Below are 18846 nucleotides of genomic sequence, written 5' to 3' on the forward strand. Positions count from 1 at the left end.
TATGTTTTGTAAGTTATGAGGGAGAATGAGTTATAGGTGGACAAGAGTGAAACGAAAAACAGTTAAAAGATTGTTTGAAATGGTACAACTGCTATGGAGAAATTAATATCTAGAAAAATTATGTGGGATTTACCCTTTAACCAGCAGTCCCACTTCTAGCATTCTATCCCCAAAACTCACTGGCAAAACATAAATGAAGCCTGTACAAGGCTATCTATTGCAATAGTATTTGTAATAGCAAGACTGAAAAAAATCCAAATGCCTATCAAAGGGGGATTGTTTGAATAAATTATGGTGTAGCTGCACAGTGAATTACCACTATCTGACTATAAAAAGTTTTGAGGAAGATAATCTGATACTGCCATGGAGTGATCTTGATCTCTTAAGAGGCATTGTTGGAAGAGTATGCGGACAATGTATATACAGTATGCTCTCTTTTATAGAAGAAATGGGTAAAATATGAGTTTGTGTGTATTTCCTTTATGTTTCCAAAAAACAATGGAAGGATAAATCAAAAACAAATAATAATGTTACTTATTAGGGGGAAGGAAGAAACTGGGTAAAGGGAGCAGGAATGAAATTTAAAACTTACTTGATTGTTCCTTGTTTAGAGTTTAGAACCATGTAGGTGTTATATATAGTTAGAAACAAAATTGGATTGGGTGCCTGGGTGGCTCAGTGGGTTAAGCCGCTGCCTTCGGCTCAGGTCATGATCTCAGGGTCCTGGGATCGAGTCCCGCATCGGGCTCTCTGCTCAGCGGAGAGCCTGCTTCCCTTCCTCTCTCTCTGCCTGCCTCTCTGCCCACTTGTGATCTCTCTCTGTCAAATAAATAAATAAAATCTTTAAAAAAAAAAAAAGAAACAAAATTGGATCAAAAAGAAAAAGTAATCCTTAAAAACTGAAAATAAACAAACCTAACTATTTAATTCATGTCATAATCACCAAAGAATTATTTTTAGTATTTTTAAATCCTAGTATTTTGACTTTATATTGTTAGCTATATCTTAGGAAAAGAAGAGCAGCAAAGGAATTTAAGTTGTACTCAGTTACCTTGTTATGAATAATATTGGTATTCTTTTATCATTGTTTGTAATAAGATAAAACATAACAATGTTATGAACCAAGATTTTGAGCATAAAAGATACACAATTATAAAGTAAAGTAAGCTCAGTAGAAACTCTGTAATGTTAAATTTGAATTGGAGATGCCAGGGTGAACTCATTTATTTTCAAAATGTCAAAGTTTTTAATTTTGAATAAGTCTAGCTTATCAATTATTTTATTTCTCATGCCTTTGGTGTTGTGTCTAAGAAGTCATTTCTTAATCTGAGGTCCCAAAGGGTTACTCTTGTGTTCTTCTAATGATCTTATAACTTGAGCTTTTAATTTAGGTCTGTTATCCAGAATTTTGAGATTTTATGTATGGGGTGAGGTAAGCATTCAGTTTCATCATTTTGCATCTTCATTCATTCTTATTCATTTGTTCTAGTACCATTTATTAAAAAGACTTGTTTTCCCGTGTCACCTCTGTCACCTTTCTTAAAAATCATTTGGCCAGAGGTGCTTATTCCTGGACTCTCAACTCTGTTTCATTGATGTCAGTCTTTATGCCAGTACCACACTGTCTTGATTAGTGTAGCTTTGTAGTACATTTTGAAATCAGGGGTATGAGTCTTCCAACTTTTCCTTTTTTTTTTAAGATTGTTTTGGTTATTCTGGGTCTTTGGCACTTCCAAAGAATCTTAGCATCAGCTGGTCAATTTTGAAACAGTTAGCTGGGATTTTGATAGTGGTTGTGTTCAATCTATAGATAAATTTGGGGAGTACTGCCGTTATAATGGTATTAAGTCTAATATCTAGTCTATGAGCATGGGATATTTTCCCATTTATTTCAAGACTTCCTTCAGCAGCATTTTAGAGTTTTCAGCATACAAGTATTGCACTTTTTTTTTTGTTAAATTTATTCCTAAGTATTTATTTCATGCTATTGAGAATGGCAAAAAAATTTTTTTTTTCATATAAGTGAAAATTATTCTGGATAGGTCAGTAGCCAGGGAGTTTCAAAGTAGAACTCCATGTCCACCCATACTCGATAATGACAGTAAGATAATTTTATGTGTTTTCTGTTTTTGAAGAGAACACCTTTTAAAAATATGCTTACACTTTTACACATTTGGAATTGCTTCCTTAATTTCATTTTTGGATTATTGTGAGTATATATTGCTCTTATATCCTGTGATCTTGCTGAACTTGTTTATTCTAGTAATTTTTTCAGTGAATTCCTTAGGATTTTCTGTATGCAAGACTAAATGATATTTGTGAATAAAAAGTTTTACTTAATTTCAATCTGGATGCCTTTTCTTTCTTTTCCTTGCCCAACTGCCTTGGCTAGAATTTCCACCACAATGGCAGATAGAAGTGGTGAGAAGGTAGTTTTATATTGTTCCTGATCTTAGTATATATTTCACTGTTAAATATGATGTTAGCTGTAGGTTTCTCATACATGCCCTTTGTCAGGTTAAAGCAGTTCTCTTCCTAATTTGTTGATGGTTTTTATTATGCATCTGTGTTGGTTCTTGTCAAATTATTTTCCTGCACTATTGAGGTAATTCATATTTTTTTTTACTTAAAGCTACACATTTCGCTTCCAGTTTCCAGTTCCTCATAGGAGGATAGCCCTGTGTCCTAACAAATAAAAAGTTGAAGAGATGGAAAAATCAACATCTCTTCTTGGATCCGTAAGAGGGGAGGACATAGGGTAAACTGCTGTCCCCTACATTGGAGAGTAGTATAAAGAACAATGAATGGATTTGGAATCGGGTTATGGATATGAGGTTCAGTTTCTAACATGTCCTCAACTTTCTAGGCTTCAATTTACTAATTTATAAAATGAAGTGGACTGCCAACCCAACCCAATTCTGAGCTCTCTTCAGTTGTGGAAATCACTAGGCAAATGTTCTTTATAGCAGTGACACTATATAATAGGTACATTTTCTCAATAATAAAACTGGACCACTTTCAGTGGGGGGAAAAATAACCCTTTAGGCTCCAGTGAACACTTTGGTCAGTATTGTAGTTCCTGGGTCTCTGCTATTGAACCACTGCCATGTGAATTTTTCCTATAAAATACATGCAATAGTAGAATCTTGGGAAGTAAGTGAGTTTTATCTTGAAGTCTGACTTAATGATGCAGCACTCTAAGGATCTTATGAAGTGCTTGTATATTTTTAATGTTACATACCAGATTTACTTGAAGTCTGTTAGTACATTTAATTCTAGGCCATGTTTCAAGTGGGGGTGTAGTGGCAGTGTGGCACAGAGAAATGGAGTGGGAGTTGGGGGAACTGATTTTTAATGTTGGTCCTATCACTGACTATATTTACTCTTAGGAAGGACATCTTTGGTTTTCAGGCTTAGAGCAAAGAAATGGATGGGTTTGGACCAGATGATTGTTAAGAGTCCTTCTAGCCCAAAATTGTATGGTTCTAAGTGCTACACCAAAAATAAGTTTAGAGGTTAGGTTATATAGTACTATTATATAAAATACATAAGTTCATAATTCCAGCTGGCAGTCCCTTTATTCCTTCAGGTTGAAAGTACCTGCAACTTTACATAAAGGACATAAAATTGGTATAGAAACTAAACAGCAGGGGTGCCTGGGTGGCTCAGTGGGTTAAAGCCTCTGCCTTCGGCTCAGGTCGTGATCCCAGCGTCCTTGGATGGAGCCCCACATCGGGCTCTCTGCTCAGCGGGGAGCCTGCTTTCTCCTCTCTCTCTCTGCCTGCCTCTCTGCCTACTTGTGATCTCTGTCAAATAAATAAAATCTTTAAAAAAACAAAAAAAAAGAAACTAAACAGCAAAGACACAAGCACCAAAAAACATCAGCCCCAAATTTTTTATGGTAAGTACTACCTTTATTTAAAAAAGTTATACATGCTAGAAAAAAGCATAAATGATACATGTAAACAACTGTTTACCAAATACTTTTTTTCCTTGTAAAGGTGCAAATGATCTTTAAATGTAAACACAAAAGTTGCCAAACATTTTTGTAGTAGGGGGAGGGAGAAGGAGAAGGTTATTCCTTTTGGTTGTGGTTAAAGTCTTATTCAAAGATCTTCCTGCAAAATACATTGGAAAAAAAATTGGTCTATGAACACAATGAGAAAACTTTGACCACTGAAATTTGTATCATTTTTTTCCTTAAAAATTTTAACTTTTCACCAGAAAGTGCAATTTGAAAGTAGTAACAGTGGCTTTACAGATGAGGATAATGATATATAATTTGTATAAAAGAACCAAGATTTTATTAATAAAATGCCTCAATTTCACACTCATTAGCATGTATTATTACATGAACTGAAGAATTCATTCCCTTGGAGGCTGTGATTACAGGTAAGCCTCAGCTTCAGCAGGCCTGAGCGTCAAGTGTAAATTGCATAACAGTATTCACTGCTGGGGAGAGGATATTTCTCCCTGCTGGTCCTTAGTAGCAATAAGGAAACAAGAAGGAAAGTTGTTTCAGTCAGTAATATTTCTGAGCAAAAACTTTTGCAGAGTAGCACATGATTCTATTGGAGGATTCTCAAGACAGCATATAAGAAGGGTATACTGTTTCAATAGAGGCACTGAGCAGAGCTCTAGAGCTAGCAGAAGTTCTATGAAAATATTATGAAAAAGAGTAAATACAGTGGAAAACAAGTTCATATGGAAGGAAACAAGATGCAAACTTGCACTGATGAGAACTTTAGTGTCTGAGTCCTGCTTTTATCTACTTACTATTCCTTTTGAATTGTACTATTTAAAATGAGTGTTTCTTTCTTCTTCTTCTTCTTCTTTTTTTTTTGTAGATTTTCAAGTCTTCTGGTGCTTAGTGTAAGCATGATGGCTAAACAATGCCCTTGGCATACCTATCTTTATCACTGGTAGTCCTTGAAAGTTGCGGAGTCGTGTGGATGGAGTGCCTGAAAATAACCAGATCATGTAGAGCCCTTCTCCCTTTATTAGTATTTTCAGAATTAATATCTTAAAAATAAACTTTTGCTCCTTGGAATTTTTTTTCTTTTCCTTTTTTTTTTTTTTTTGTCCTTTTTTAGTGGGAGGAAGGCTAAATCCAAAGCAAAACAAAACGAAACAATGACAAAAAACCCAACAACAAAAAACCCATGATAAATTAAAACCAAAAATAAATATTCTGCACAGAGTTGAGAATTTTTGTGCAAAGATGGCATCTTGCAGTTGAAGTACTTTCATTGTATTTGTATTTCCATATGTTGAGGCACCGGCAACGAATAAAATTTGTTCTAATGTTTTCTTGAGCTATACAAAGCTCCAAAGTCAAAAGTCAAAGCTCTCCAGAATACAGAGAGGCATGTACACGACTGTCTTCTAGATGTTCACCATATATGGGATTCACAATGTGTCATTTTAATAACTCCTACACCACCCCCCAGCCGACGGTAATTCATCCCGCCATATAACCTGCAAAGAAAGAAAATCAGATTTCAAAGTGGGAAAAGCACTGTTTCTTCTGTAACTTAGATGTTAATAAAACACATGTTTTTTATCATAACTAATATTTTTAGGTTCATACATCTCTTCCAAAGATTAGGACCTGGAATTGAGCAATGGCAAGCAACAGAATTACGTCAGACATTGGGTGAAAAGGTCTCGTTTCTAGGATACTGTTTCAAGAATAAAAGCATTGTATCCACATTTTGCATAATGACCTTATACCTTTACACCCTAAACTGACTTTTAACAATTACATAGATTCATATCCTACATTTTTGTCTAGTTTTGACCACAGCTATCTTATTTTCCTACTCACATTTCCGTCAGCCTAAACACTGATAACTTATTTTTATCCTTAAATATCTTATATGTATTCTATAAACCTCCTCCTTTATGGAACAAACCTGGCTATGAGTAAATAAAGTCAGCCATCTAGGTTTTTTTTTTTTTTCTTTTTGTAGATTTTATATATTCATTTGACAGAGAGACACAGGACAAATGGGGAGCAGCAGAGGGAGAGGGAGAAGCAGGCTCCCCGTAAGCAGGGAGCCCGATTTGGAGCTTGATCTCAGGATCCTGAGATCATTCAAAGTTAAAGATTTACATGGAAAAGAATATTAGAGCCTCTGTCCGCTGTAAGGTTAAACTGGTTTAAGTTTGGGATATGTAACTACAAAAATTTAGATCGTAATTCTCAACAGATGATCCTTAAGAATTTCATAAATATTACTTGGTCACATATTACTAATTCTATTTAGTGACAGCTACAGAGAAATAGGTCCTTATGTAGGATCATGGTGATTAAGAAGCAAAAGTAAATCTGGCAATCTTCCCAAAGATCTAAACACTGAAAGCTGAATATGCAAGAAAATTTGCCACAAGAGGGAGGCTCCTCTTCAGGAAAACCTCCCATTATCTCTCTCTCCCTCACCTCTATTAGGTTTGGCTACAATGTTACCTTTGCAGTCAGGACTGCCTAGGCCACATTTTAAAAGAAACTCATCCCTGGACAGCCCCACTCCCTTGGCTCTTCCCCATAGTGGTTCTACCCCCTGACACGGTACTTGTTAGTCTCCTTACTAGAACATCCGAGCCAGGAGAGCAGGGAATTTTGGTTTTGTTCACTGTTGTATCCCTGATGTCTAGAACACTCAGTACACCTTTACTTAACAAGGTTGTGAAAATGTGATGTAGTAGAAGCCAAAAGTGTACAATGACTGACTTGTAGTCTGACTTCAGTGCTATGGTCAAGTCATACAGAGCCATGAGAGAAAGGCAGAAGAATCCAAAGAATGTCATTTAAACATCTGTAAAAGTGTGGCTTTCCCAGACACGAAGACTGTACTTTTTAAAGTATTTTATTTATTTATTTGAGAGAGAGCATGCGTGGGTGGAAGGGGGAAGGGCAGAAGCAGAGGGAGAAACAGGCTCCCAGCTGAACGCAGAGCCTGAGGAGGGGCTCAGTCCCAGGACCCCGAGATCATGAGCTGAGCCGAAGGCAGACACTTCATCAACTGAGCCACCCAGGTGCCCCGAAATAAGCTATTTAAGAAAAAAGTAAGGGGTGCCTGGGTGGCTCAGTTGGTTAAGCATCTGCCTTCAGCTCAGGTCACGATCCTGGGAGCTCAGGTCACGATCCCGGGAGCTCAGGTCATGATCCCGGGATCGAGCCCTACATCAGGCTCTCTGCTCAGCAGGGAGTCTGCTTCTCCCTCTGCCCCTGACTCCCCTCATGTTCTCTCTCTCTCGCTCAGTCCTTCTGTTTCTCTCTCAAATAAACAAAATCTTTAAAAAATAAATGAGTAAAAAATAAAAATAAAGTAACTGTAGTTTGTTTTTTCTTGGGCATAAAGCTGCCCAGAAAAACACCAAAAAAATTGTGACAGATTAGAAGCAAGAGATCTAAGTTCTATCACTAACTTGCCTCATTTTATTTCTCAGTGCCTTATTTACCTCAGCGGAACATGATGGGGCTAGAGAGGAAATTATTTTGTTTCTGTGTTTTCCATCTCCACTATAAAACTGAACAGTTACCAAAGGGAAGAGGTTGTAAAACGTCAGCCACTTCAGAGCAACGAAGTCACAATAAGCCATCAAATATGGGTAACTTGGAGCTCTCTCATGAGCTATAAGAGCACTTCTCAATGTATGGACCATCCCCATTTGGATGGTCATGCGGACCTTATGCCCATGATCTTCATCTCAGCACTGAGGTGCTCTGCGATGTAGCGTAAAGGTTACCTCCATGTATTGGCATCAGGATCAAACACTTCAATGGTCTTCAAGTATGTGGTGCCATCGAAGCCGCCAACAGCCATGAGCTGTCCATTCACTACGGCCAGGCCAACCTACAGGACCAAAACACAGCGGCTGCTGAAGATGCCAGAATTCTCTGGGAAAATCTGGACTAGTTTCTAGATAAATCTTCGTAACAAAAGAGAATTCTTTATGACCTTGCATTCTGGTTTACTTGGACACAGAGAAAAAAGTAACGACAAAAATCTGTTACATCGTGGGAACAATAAAGTTATACATAAAATTAGAATATTTTTATAGTCAAAAACATAAATTTCTTAAATTTTTGGAAAAGCATCACTGGGAGTGGGAAAGAACTTCCAAACTGCTCTCACTTCTTCTAGTATTTGCCTATTCTAACCCACCAGCTAAACGGCCACTAAAATTCTGTTTAAATTACAGATCTAACCATGCTGTCACTCTCCTCTAAAAACTTTCTAGGTCTCCCTACTGCCCTCCAGAAATCCACACTAGCCCACATTTTAGCCTCACTGCCTTAGGTACCCACCACTTCAAGAATACTGATTCAACAGCTAGTCCCAGGAAGACCACGTTTTTCATGCCGCCATACTTTGTACATGTAGTTCCCTGGCTGGTGTCTTCTTTCCTTCTTCTGGAAAATCTTATTTTTCTTTCATGGCCTAGCCTACATGAGACTTGCTCTGGTAAGTCTCTTCAGTGCCCCCAAACACAATAAGCATAATCTCCCACGCTCTCTTATAATGCACTTGTCCTGACTCTGAGGTTTATTTTATTTTTTTTAAACGGTTAGCTGTAAACATTTCCATTTCCTTCACTAACTTGGGAGCTCCCTGTGGGGTTGTACTTACTTTTTTCTTTCCTAGCACAGAGTAAGCACTTAATAAATATTTGCTAAATATATATAAATATATATTTGTATATATAAATAAATATTTGCCAAATGTAGCAGGTGAAAACAATAGGAACGTGACCTAGAAGCTGTTAATCACCAGTAATAAAGAGAGCCACAGATGTGGGAATGTTTTGACTCGCTGATGCCTACCAGTGATAGTCCCCGATTTGCACAAACCACAATTTACTCCCTTTTCTCCTCAGATTATGGAGTCTTAGCTGCTGCTATGTTCTCCCACCTGTTGTCTAGATCGATGCACTCCTGACACAATCAGTGGTTTATGGGTTCCATTTCACTCTGAACCAAACATCCTAGGATGGATGAATGCTGAACTCTCCCTGGTAGTCTCTTGGAGTCGCATGTCATCCGTGGTCTAGAACATGACACAGGTCACACTGACCAGGTCTAGACCACAGATGGGACAGGCTCCAACCAGTGCCTGGTGGTGGGACCAGATGTATTTCTGCCTAAACATCTGTATTGGTGTGCCAACTACTTACAATATTACCTAGGCATATTCGTTAGGAATATTTAGCTCTAATCGAGAGGGATGAATATAGGTGAAGTCAGATAAGGTAGTGGGTAAGACAGGGTAAGCTCTTTCCAGAAAACAACCGATGAAAAATAAATCACAAAAAATGATTCTATTATTAAGGAAATGATTGACTATAAGATATTTAACTACTTGAGATAACAGCAATTAGGAGAAATTAATTTTTTCCAGGATTAAAGAAAGTAGCAGGGGTTTTTTGCCTCAACAGTGCACCTCCTTCCTGCGCCAGTATTTTATAGATCGGAGCTCTCCTGCACAGTCCTGTCTTTGTGCTTTTTTCTAGTTTTCAGCAGGTGGGCACTTACTCCACTACGGCGGGATGTCATAGCCACCACCGGAGACCACTGGTTAGTTCTGGGGTTGTATCTCTCCGCGCTGCTAAGCTCTGTAGTGTCATCTCTACCTCCTACGGCATAGATCATGTCCTGATACACAGCACAGCCTAGGTGTTTCCTCCGCGTCCCCATAGGAGCTATGGTGTGCCATCTGTTTTCCTGAGGATTGTAGCGCTCCACTGCAGGGGGAGAAAAAAAACCCAGCAAGTGACCATTCAACCATTTCTTCTCACCTCTAGTTTTCCTCACAGCCATTAAAACTTTGTGATAATACATATTTTTAATACACAGTCTGATTTTTCTTCTGGAAAGGACTTGTATACCCTTGGACAAAACCATTATAATCTCATCAGGGACTTACTGGTTTCGTTTGTGTAAGGGATGGTGGAAAGGGCACGTGTTGGAGTCAAGGTACCTTCATTCTAGTTCTGACTACATGACTTGTGGCCTCACCTTATCTTCAAATGAGGGGATTAGACTACAGGATCTGTAGCCACCATTCCATACTTGTAACTGATTGTCATAATCAGACACTGTATTCCCTTTGCCTGTATTCCTACTGTATTCTAAGCAGAAGACAAGATATGTGACTATGCGTCTGATGCGAGTGCCACACTAATATCCTTAGGTAAAAATATCCATTATCTCTCAACGGAAAGGACTAACACATAAACCAGCTTATAGCTATAACTTATTTATTCTTTACAATATAGGTTTTGTCTTTTTCTTGGTTTTGGCTTTTTTAAGGAGAGCTGGTTAGGGGTGAGGCAGAGAAATAACCGTATTAGGAAAATAGTTCTTTGATTCGTTATAAATTCCTAGAAGTTTATAAAGAGAAGGGAGAAAGAAGTACTCTGGGAATACACTGGAAGAATACAGCTGCAGAAGGAGCTGAGGAAGAGCTGGGAGTTGTACTCTAAGGGGAAAACAATTTTCAATTATTTAGATTATTATAAATAATCATATCACTTACATAAATATGATTATACAAATCATTTTAATTTTACAATTTATATTTACAATTTAAGTTTACAGGATAACGTGGCTTTTTATACTTTTCTGTAGGGGGAGTCTCTGGAGGCATGTGTTGTCTGGGGGAACCGGACTGATGCTGGAAGGGACTAACCTGTGTTGAGTGGAGACGTCCCATCAGAGCCACCCACAGCGTATAAGAACCCTCCTAACACAGCCACGGCCACGCCGAGTCTTCTGGTGCTCATAGAAGCCACTCGCGTCCATTTGTTTTCCTTTGGATCATACCTGCAGTGAGGGAGAAACCGAAGACTGCACGCCTGCTTCTCTGAAGTGAGGCCTTTTTCCTAAGGTGTGAAATAATGCTAAAAAAGACACGTTGGCTACACACACCTGAGATGGTCAAAATGCACAATGAGAATCTAACAGATTTTACTTAGTTACTAAGGAAAAAAGTCTTAGAATTTGTGCCTGTGTCAGTTACTAAGTTGTTTTCTACACTCTTGTCTTGTGGTACCGGGGCCGGAACTCTGAAAACAACCTTTCTCCTTTGCCAAGCTGGCTCTCTGTCAGACTCTGCCGAGAGGAAGGACTAGCTGCTGGACGTCTCTGGGAGAAGGGACAGACTCCCTTCTGTTTGTCTGCCAATCCTGGTAGTGCTGCCTCAGCCAAGGCCCTTGAACTCTGACTAAACCGGCTACTTTCAGTCTCTAGCCTTTTCCTGGCACTTCCCAAACTAGCCTGGTGCTTCTTGGAGGCAGCCCCCATGTTCTAATCACCCCCAAACTCCGTGACTTCAGGTAATTTTATTACCTTTCCTGTCTCAGGGGTCAGGAATTTGGGAAGGGCCTCGCATGGAAGTTCTGGCTCGGAGTCTGACGTGGTTGCTGTCAGACTGGGGCTAGGGCTGCAGGAGCAGAGCGCTAAAGCAGCGGGCGGGCGGCTGGCCGTCCCTCCAGGAAGCCTCACGATCTCTCTGGGGAGACCTCCCAGCACAGCAACCTCAGACAGCTCCAGGCTTCCCAGGCGCCCCAAGAGATCCAAGTAAAAGATGCATCTTTTATGACCCGGCTTCAAAAGTCACACACACAGTGCCACGTTGGCCGCTGTCCTAAGGCAGCCCAGAACCAAGAGGCGAAAACGGAAATCCTTTTTTTTTTTTTTTAAAGATTTTATTTATTCATTTGACAGACAGAGATCACAAGTAGGCAGAGAGGCAGGCAGAGAGAGAGTAGGAAGCAGGCTCCCCGCTGAGCAGAGAGCCCGATGTGGGACTCGATCCCAGGACCCTGAGATCATGACCCGAGCCGAAGGCAGCGGCTTAACCCACTGAGCCACCCAGGTGCCCCGGAAATCCTACCTTTCAATCAGAAGAGTGTCCAAATGATACAGAGCGTGTGAAATGACAGGTGTTGTTACCACCTTCGGAAAATAAAATCTTCCACAATCAGCCAGGAAGAGAAGCCTTTGTGGAGGCGCGTCACAGTTCAAGCTCCGCAGCATCTCTCCTCTCGGCTACGAGGCTCCCTAACTCTCCTCTCTCTCCTTCATGTTCCCAGATCTGGGTTCCTACCGTTAATTCAGTGTCCTCTGTTTGTGTTTTTCAGCCTTTCTAGATCTGCTAGCCAGTTTTTGAATACTAAATTCTCTCTACCAAATAACTGGTATGGCTTGTTTTCTTTATTGAGTCCTGATTGATAAATTACTAGTGGTCAGAAATATGACAAAAATCACTTGGAATAGGGCTGGCATTTTATTGCGTGGGTGGGAAATTCTGTTAGTCTATTAAGTACTGTTAGCAAACTCTACCACTATTGCAGGAAATACACAACAAATGATACTGGAAATAGACCTCACTCTTAAGAAGAAAGTGAGGGAGATGGAACACATTTTAAGGAAAAACCTCCAAACAGATTCTGCGAATGTAGTCACTAATACAGATGAATGCAGAAATATAAATCCTGGAGAATGGAGGTCCTGGAGAAAGGTTGTGGTTAAGTCAGTGATGGTCTCCTGAGGTTCATGCACTTTTCTTTTTTTTTTAAAGATTTTACTTATTTATTTGCGAGAGAGAGAGCGCGCGCAAACGAGCAAGGGTAAGGGGAGGGGCACAGGGAGGAGAAGCAGACTCTCCGCTGAGCAGGGAGCCCAATGCAGGGCTCCATCCCAGGACCCGGGGATCATGACCTGAGCTGAAGGCAGATGCTTAATGACTGAGCCACACAGGCACCCCAGTTCATGCACTTTGAATGAAGTTTATCTTTCAACCTTTTTGGAAAATTCTCAGCGGAAAATTCTATCTGCAAATACTGCTTCTGGTCTCTCACTCTCCTTTCCTTCTGGGACTCCAATTACATGTATGTTGTACTGTTTGTATGTCCCATGAGTCTCTTACGGCCTGTTCTTTCCATTCTGTTTTCTCTGTTCTTCCTCTGTTTGGATGGTTTCTATTAATCTGTCTTTGAGTTCATTAACTCCGTCTTCTGTTGTGTTTGGTCTACTTTTACTGTGTCTAGTTAATCTCATTTCAATGAGTTCTTAATTTTAGATATATTTTTCAGTTGTAAAATGCACATCTTATTTTTATATTCCAATTCTATATTAAAATTCTCTAATCTTTTATCCATTTTTAATCTTTCCCCCTATTTTATTTAATGTATTCATTATACTTCTTTTAAAGTTTTTTTTCTGTTAACTCTGTGGATCATTTATTTTTATTAAAAAAAAGATTTATTTATTTGAGGGAGAGGGAGTGAACATATGTAAGTGGGGAGAGGGTGAGAGGGAGAGGGAAAGGGGAAAAGTCTCAAGCCAAGTCCTTTCTGAGCATGGAGCCCTACACAGGGGTAGGGCTGAGATCATGACCCGGGCTGAAATTTAGTGAATCATTTACTGAATGAGCCACCAGGCGCCCTTAAACATAGGTAAGTCTGCTTCTATTGTCTATTTTTTTCTCTCACCTACTGGCCATATTTTTCTTTCTGCACACATTTAATAATTTTTTATTTTAGCTGGACATTTTTATAATGGGATGGAATTCTAGAAATTGAAGTCAATATATCCCCTCATTCCGCACCACCCCTGTACCCACCCCTCCTGGCCACCAGCGGTGGATCCACTCTCTCCTGTATTAGGCAGAGAGGATGAAATATTGATCACCCCAGTCCAATCAGGAATTGAGTTTTGTTAGACTCAGTCCACCTCAATTTTCAAATGTTGCAAGGATGAAAGCTATCCTGAATTTGTCACAGCCCCGCCCCCGCCCCTGCAGGACTTTATCTTCTAAGCACTGTCAGGTTGCATTGAATTTCACTCACCCTAGTACCCCAGTCTCCTGAGCTACCCCAGCACTCTCCATCTCATGGAGAAAAACAGCAGTATGTTTGGAACTGTTCTAGATTCCAATCTGTCATACCAACCTGCATGACTATTAAAAGTTCTACTGTTTTACTTCTCCTCCAGGTGAATCCCTTTCAATATTTCAAGTCCAATATTTAATACTTCAGACTTAGCAAATATCTCCAGGGAAGAAAACTGCTGATGATCTCAGATCACATAAATGGGCTCTCTCTTCAATGGAATTTTAGTTCATCTCATGTTACTTCCACACGTCTCTGAGGTTTTAAAAAATATATTCATACTCGCACTTTTTCCTACTTGTTGCAGTGGGAGTGACGGCTGGCACTACTTACTGCATCCTACTTGGAAGCATAAGTCTCTGCATAATTTTTAATTATAAAATAAAACATTGCTTCAGAAAGCCACAAAAATGTGCAGTTTATTGAGTTATTATAAGCCCATCACCCAGGCCAAGAAAAATAACTTTGCCTGCCACACTGGAAGCCTTCCCATGTGTCTCTTTCCAAACTCAATGTCTTCTTCCCCAAAGGATAACCATTATCCTGATTTTTACAGTAATCGTCTCCTTGAGTTTCTTTATAGTTTTTCCCACCCAAGTGTGCATCCCTTATTTTTGTTCGTTATAATTTTTTTAAAGTCTCTTTTTATCTACAGATTTTTTCCCTCCATTTCCCATTTCTTCCCGCACCCCCCAATCCAATTCATCTTTTAGAACCTGGGGCATTTGATCTGCAATTTCCCCCACAACACGGATTTGACTGGCTAGACACTCAGAGTGCAGTTGCACACATTGGCTTGTCCTCTGTATGTTCCACAAATTGGCAGCTGGATCCAGAAGTTTGATCAGACCACATTTGGTCCCTTTGGCAAAACTACAGAAGGTGATATGTTAGCAGCTGCTAATTATTAATGCTCAGGCCCATTTATTTACTGAGTGTTACAAAATGGTTATATCCAACCATTTATTTTCTTTTTTTGGAATATTTTTATAAAGAAACAATCCTCGGGGTGCCTGGATGGCTCAGTTGGTTGAGCGGCTGGCTCTTGATTTTGGCTCAGGTCATAACCTCAGGGTCTTGGGAGCAAGCCCTGCATCGGGCTCTGTGCTTAGTGGGGAGTCTGATTTAGGATTCTCTCTCTTCCTCTGCACCCCTTCCCTCATACTCTCTCTCTTTAAATAAATAAATATATCTTAAAAAAAAAAAAAGGAACAATCCTTTTATCAACTGTTTTGTACCCAATTCATACGTGATACAGTTTATACAAGAAAGGTTGGGTATATGTGTGCTTCTTTCACTTTATTTACTAGTACTCAAGATGATAAATTCATTCCCTATGATCTTCTGAAGGCAACTAAATAGGGTTTTTATTTTTTAAACATCAACAGGAACTCATAGATTTAAATATATTTATTGGATTTTAATCAGTCACAATTATCTCTTTTAAAGTTAAAACTGTCCCATTTTGGGCGCCTGGGTGGCTCAGTGGGTTAAGCCTCTGCCTTCGGCTCAAGTCATGATCTCAGGGTCCTGGGATTGCTCCCCTCTTTCTCTCTGCCTGCCTCTTTGCCTACTTGGGATCGCTCTCCCTCCAAATAAATAAATAAAATCTTTAAAAAACAAACCAAAACAAACCAAAAACTATCCCATCTCTGGTCAAATGGGAACATCTTCAAGTTTTCTCTTGAGTCCTTTAGACATCTCCTAGTCTTTGATAGGTTGCTTATTATCTGGTATGACAAGCTAAGCCAGGCTTATTGGTACATTTCCTGTCCTAAATCTGGAATCAGATATTTCTCCAAGAATCCCTTATTTTTTTTAGGGAAATGGAACTTCAAAACACAATCTAGGAACAGAGCTGTTCACTGCCACTAGTTGGTCATTATTTCTAGGCCTCTTTGGTTGACAGAGCTAGAATATAATTTTATTTTTAATGAAGAACTTAATACAAATTGAAATTCAGGACTACAGGTCCTTTTACTTAACTTCTTCTATTTTACATTTATATTCTTCCATAGTAAGAATCCTAGTTTTCAAGAACACAGGAGATGACAGAATTATAATAACCTATACCCATTTCCTTTATTCCATGTTATATCTTAGATTAGCAATACTCTCACTTCAATATCCCTGAGAAAAATTAAAATTCTTTTTGCATATCTCTTCCCTTTATCCTCCCACTTTTAAAAATATTTATACCACATCTGCACAGACTGAGCATATAGCCAGTGCATACTACTCTCTCTTTTAACTCTGTTTACTCAGAGTTCTCCAATTCCCTCTATGTTTCATGCTCACCCTCCATCAATGTCTCTAGTAATTTTGTCTGAAGCTTGTTCCGTAGTAGATCATTCAGTAAGGACTCATGGGGACAGTATTGCGATTTCTTACGTGTTAACAGCTTGTCTGCGCCCTTCATACTTCAAAGTCATTTTCTCTAGGTATAAAATCCTTAGCTTACATTTTCTTTGAATATCTTAAATGTCATTCCATATTCTTCTAGCATAAAATATTGCTTTCAAAAAGTACGATAGTAATCTAAATCTTTTTCCTATATAATAAATAGCGTATTTTTGTTGATTGACTAAAGAATTTGTTTCCTTTTTCTTCAAGGTCCTGTAATTTTACTGGAATATATCTTGGTGTTGACTGTTCTGGGTCAGTATTCAGAGAATACAGTATATTCTTTCAATAAACAATTTCAAATTTTTTATTAGAACAGGAAAATAATTTTGAATTATAGTTATTATCATTTGTTTTATTCCTTTGCTTTGTTTTGGTTCTTCACGGACTCCTATTATCTGTATACTAGATTTTTTTTTTTTAAAGATTTTATTTATTTATCTGACAGACAGAGATCACAAGCAGGCAGAGAGGCAGGCAGGGAGAGAGAGTGGGGGAAGCAGGCTCCCCGCCGAGCAGAGAGCCTGATGCGGGGCTCGACCCCAGGACCCTGGGATCATGACCCGAGCTGAAAGCAGAGGCCTTAACCCACTGAGCCACCCAGGTGCCCCTGTATACTGGATTTTTAACCTATTGTCAATACTTGTTACTATCTCACATATCCTTTTTATTTCTTTTTTATATTTCTGATTTTAAAACATTTCCTCTTTGACCTTCTGTCTTCCAGTATAATCTGTTTTGTTTACTTGTTCTAGTTTAATCTTCATTCTGAAGTGATTTTTCCTCTTATTTCTAATATTTTTCTGAGTTTGGTCATCTCATATTTGGGTTTTTCAAATTCTGACTTACGTAGTGTTTTCATGTCTTATATCACTTTTCTAATGTCTGTTAGTACATTGTGAAATAGTTGATCACTGTTTTGATCTGCTCTGTGGGTATGTCTTTCTGCTGTGCTTTCACTGTCTATAGAGATGTTATTCTGCTGCTTATTCTCTCTACAATAACTCTGTATTGGATCTAACCTTGGTACTCTGCTGTTGTTCATTTTTATATGAAAGGAGTTTTCCTGAGGTTCATGGTGATTTTCTAACTTCATGGAACTCTTTCTAGTTTTTTCATATAGTGCTAAAAAAAAAAAAAAGTATAGTGGTTTGCCTCCTGAGATTTACTGGTTTTATTCACTGATCCTCCTTTTTATCTTGGCCTTCTCTTCTCACTGTATATTAATCTTGTCTCGCTCATTTTTGGTCCTGCACCAGAAGTGTGGGCCCTGTTCAGGAAGGTCATACAGTTGGTCAGTTTTGAGGGTTCCTAGGGCTAGATGGCTCTAGCCCAGCTGGTTCCCAGCTACAGTGGCTTTGAACCACTCCTCTTTCCACCCTGGGGTATTTGGCAATGTCTACAGACTTCTGGTGTCACAACCAGGTGTGTGCTACTGGCAATTCGTGGGCCAAGGCCAAGGATGCTACTAAACATCTGACAATGCACAGGACTGCCTCCACAACAAAGAATTATGTGACCCAAAATGGCAGTAGTGCTAAGGTTGAGCATCCCTCTTCTAAGTCCTTCAGATCCTATTATAGGTCCCTTGCACTCTATACTGGGATTGAGCAAAACCCTTCTTTGTTTCAGCTGTTGGTCATAAATGTTCCCTTCACTCTTTCTAGTAAATAAATATTGCCTGCTTTGGGGTTCTTCTGTTCTTAGATCTGTCATAGTTCTGATTGCTTTTCTCCTGCATAGACACTGGTATCATGTAGGTCTTGCAGCTTTCGGTACTTTGCCTTTGCCCATTCATATTTTGGTGTTTATGAAAATCCCCCCTCCCCTAGTTATATTTTAAATGTCCATAGGGCTTTTTTTTTCTTTAAGTTGTGGTAAAATTTACCAACATAACCATTTTTAAATGTACAGTTCAGCAGTGTTAGGTACATTCACACAGTCATTGAACCAAGTTCCATAACTTGTCCATGGTTTTTAGCTTTGTTATCTATTGCTCTGTTCTTCTGTGGGTATTTGGAAAGATTAAAGAATTATGCTATTGTTGTTATCTTCCCAGAATCCTCTTGCATAGAGTTGTGATTTTTTTAAAAGATTTTATTTATTTACTTGACAGACAGAGATCACAAGTAGGCAGAGCAGTCGGCAGAGAGAGAGAGAGGAGGAAGCAGGCCCCCCCGTGGAGCAGAGCGCCCAATGCGGGGCTCAATCCCAGGACCCCAGGATCACTACCTGAGCAGAAGGCAGAGGCTTTAACCCATGAAGCCACCCAGGTGCCCCTTGCATAGAGTTTTGAAAGTGCAGAAATAAGTTTCTTAATAGAAAAAAGAAGTAGCTTTCAAGAGTTACCTAATCTCTATTTAAGACAGTTAAACACTTCAACTTAAACATGGCAACTCAACTAGTAAATGGTATTTGAAAAATTCTGAAAAGTCATGAAGCATTTCTTTTTAGGAAGTGAAGATGAAATATGGAACACGGGGCACCTGGGTGGCTCAGTGGGTTAAAGCCTCTGCCTTCGGCTCGGGTCATGATCCCAGGGTC

At 39.2% G+C, this 18846-nt stretch overlaps 1 protein-coding gene across 2 annotated transcripts in view; it reads right to left on the reverse strand.

The window, feature by feature from the left end:
* Positions 1-5117: 5117 nt before the first annotated feature.
* KLHL20 (kelch like family member 20) overlaps positions 5118-18846 on the reverse strand; it is a 66186-nt gene continuing 52457 nt past the window's right edge. For both annotated transcript variants that reach the window (XM_032318190.1, XM_032318191.1), the window contains 4 exons: positions 10695-10828; positions 9539-9747; positions 7753-7859; positions 5118-5478 (listed from right to left, as the gene is read on the reverse strand). In XM_032318190.1, coding sequence (XP_032174081.1) covers positions 5394-5478; positions 7753-7859; positions 9539-9747; positions 10695-10828 — 535 coding nt within the window. In that variant the 3' untranslated portion in view covers positions 5118-5393. The remainder of the gene's footprint in view (positions 5479-7752; positions 7860-9538; positions 9748-10694; positions 10829-18846) is intronic.

The sequence above is a fragment of the Mustela erminea genome, chromosome 17 (genome assembly GCF_009829155.1).
Source record: "Mustela erminea isolate mMusErm1 chromosome 17, mMusErm1.Pri, whole genome shotgun sequence".
NCBI lineage: Eukaryota > Metazoa > Chordata > Mammalia > Carnivora > Mustelidae > Mustela > Mustela erminea.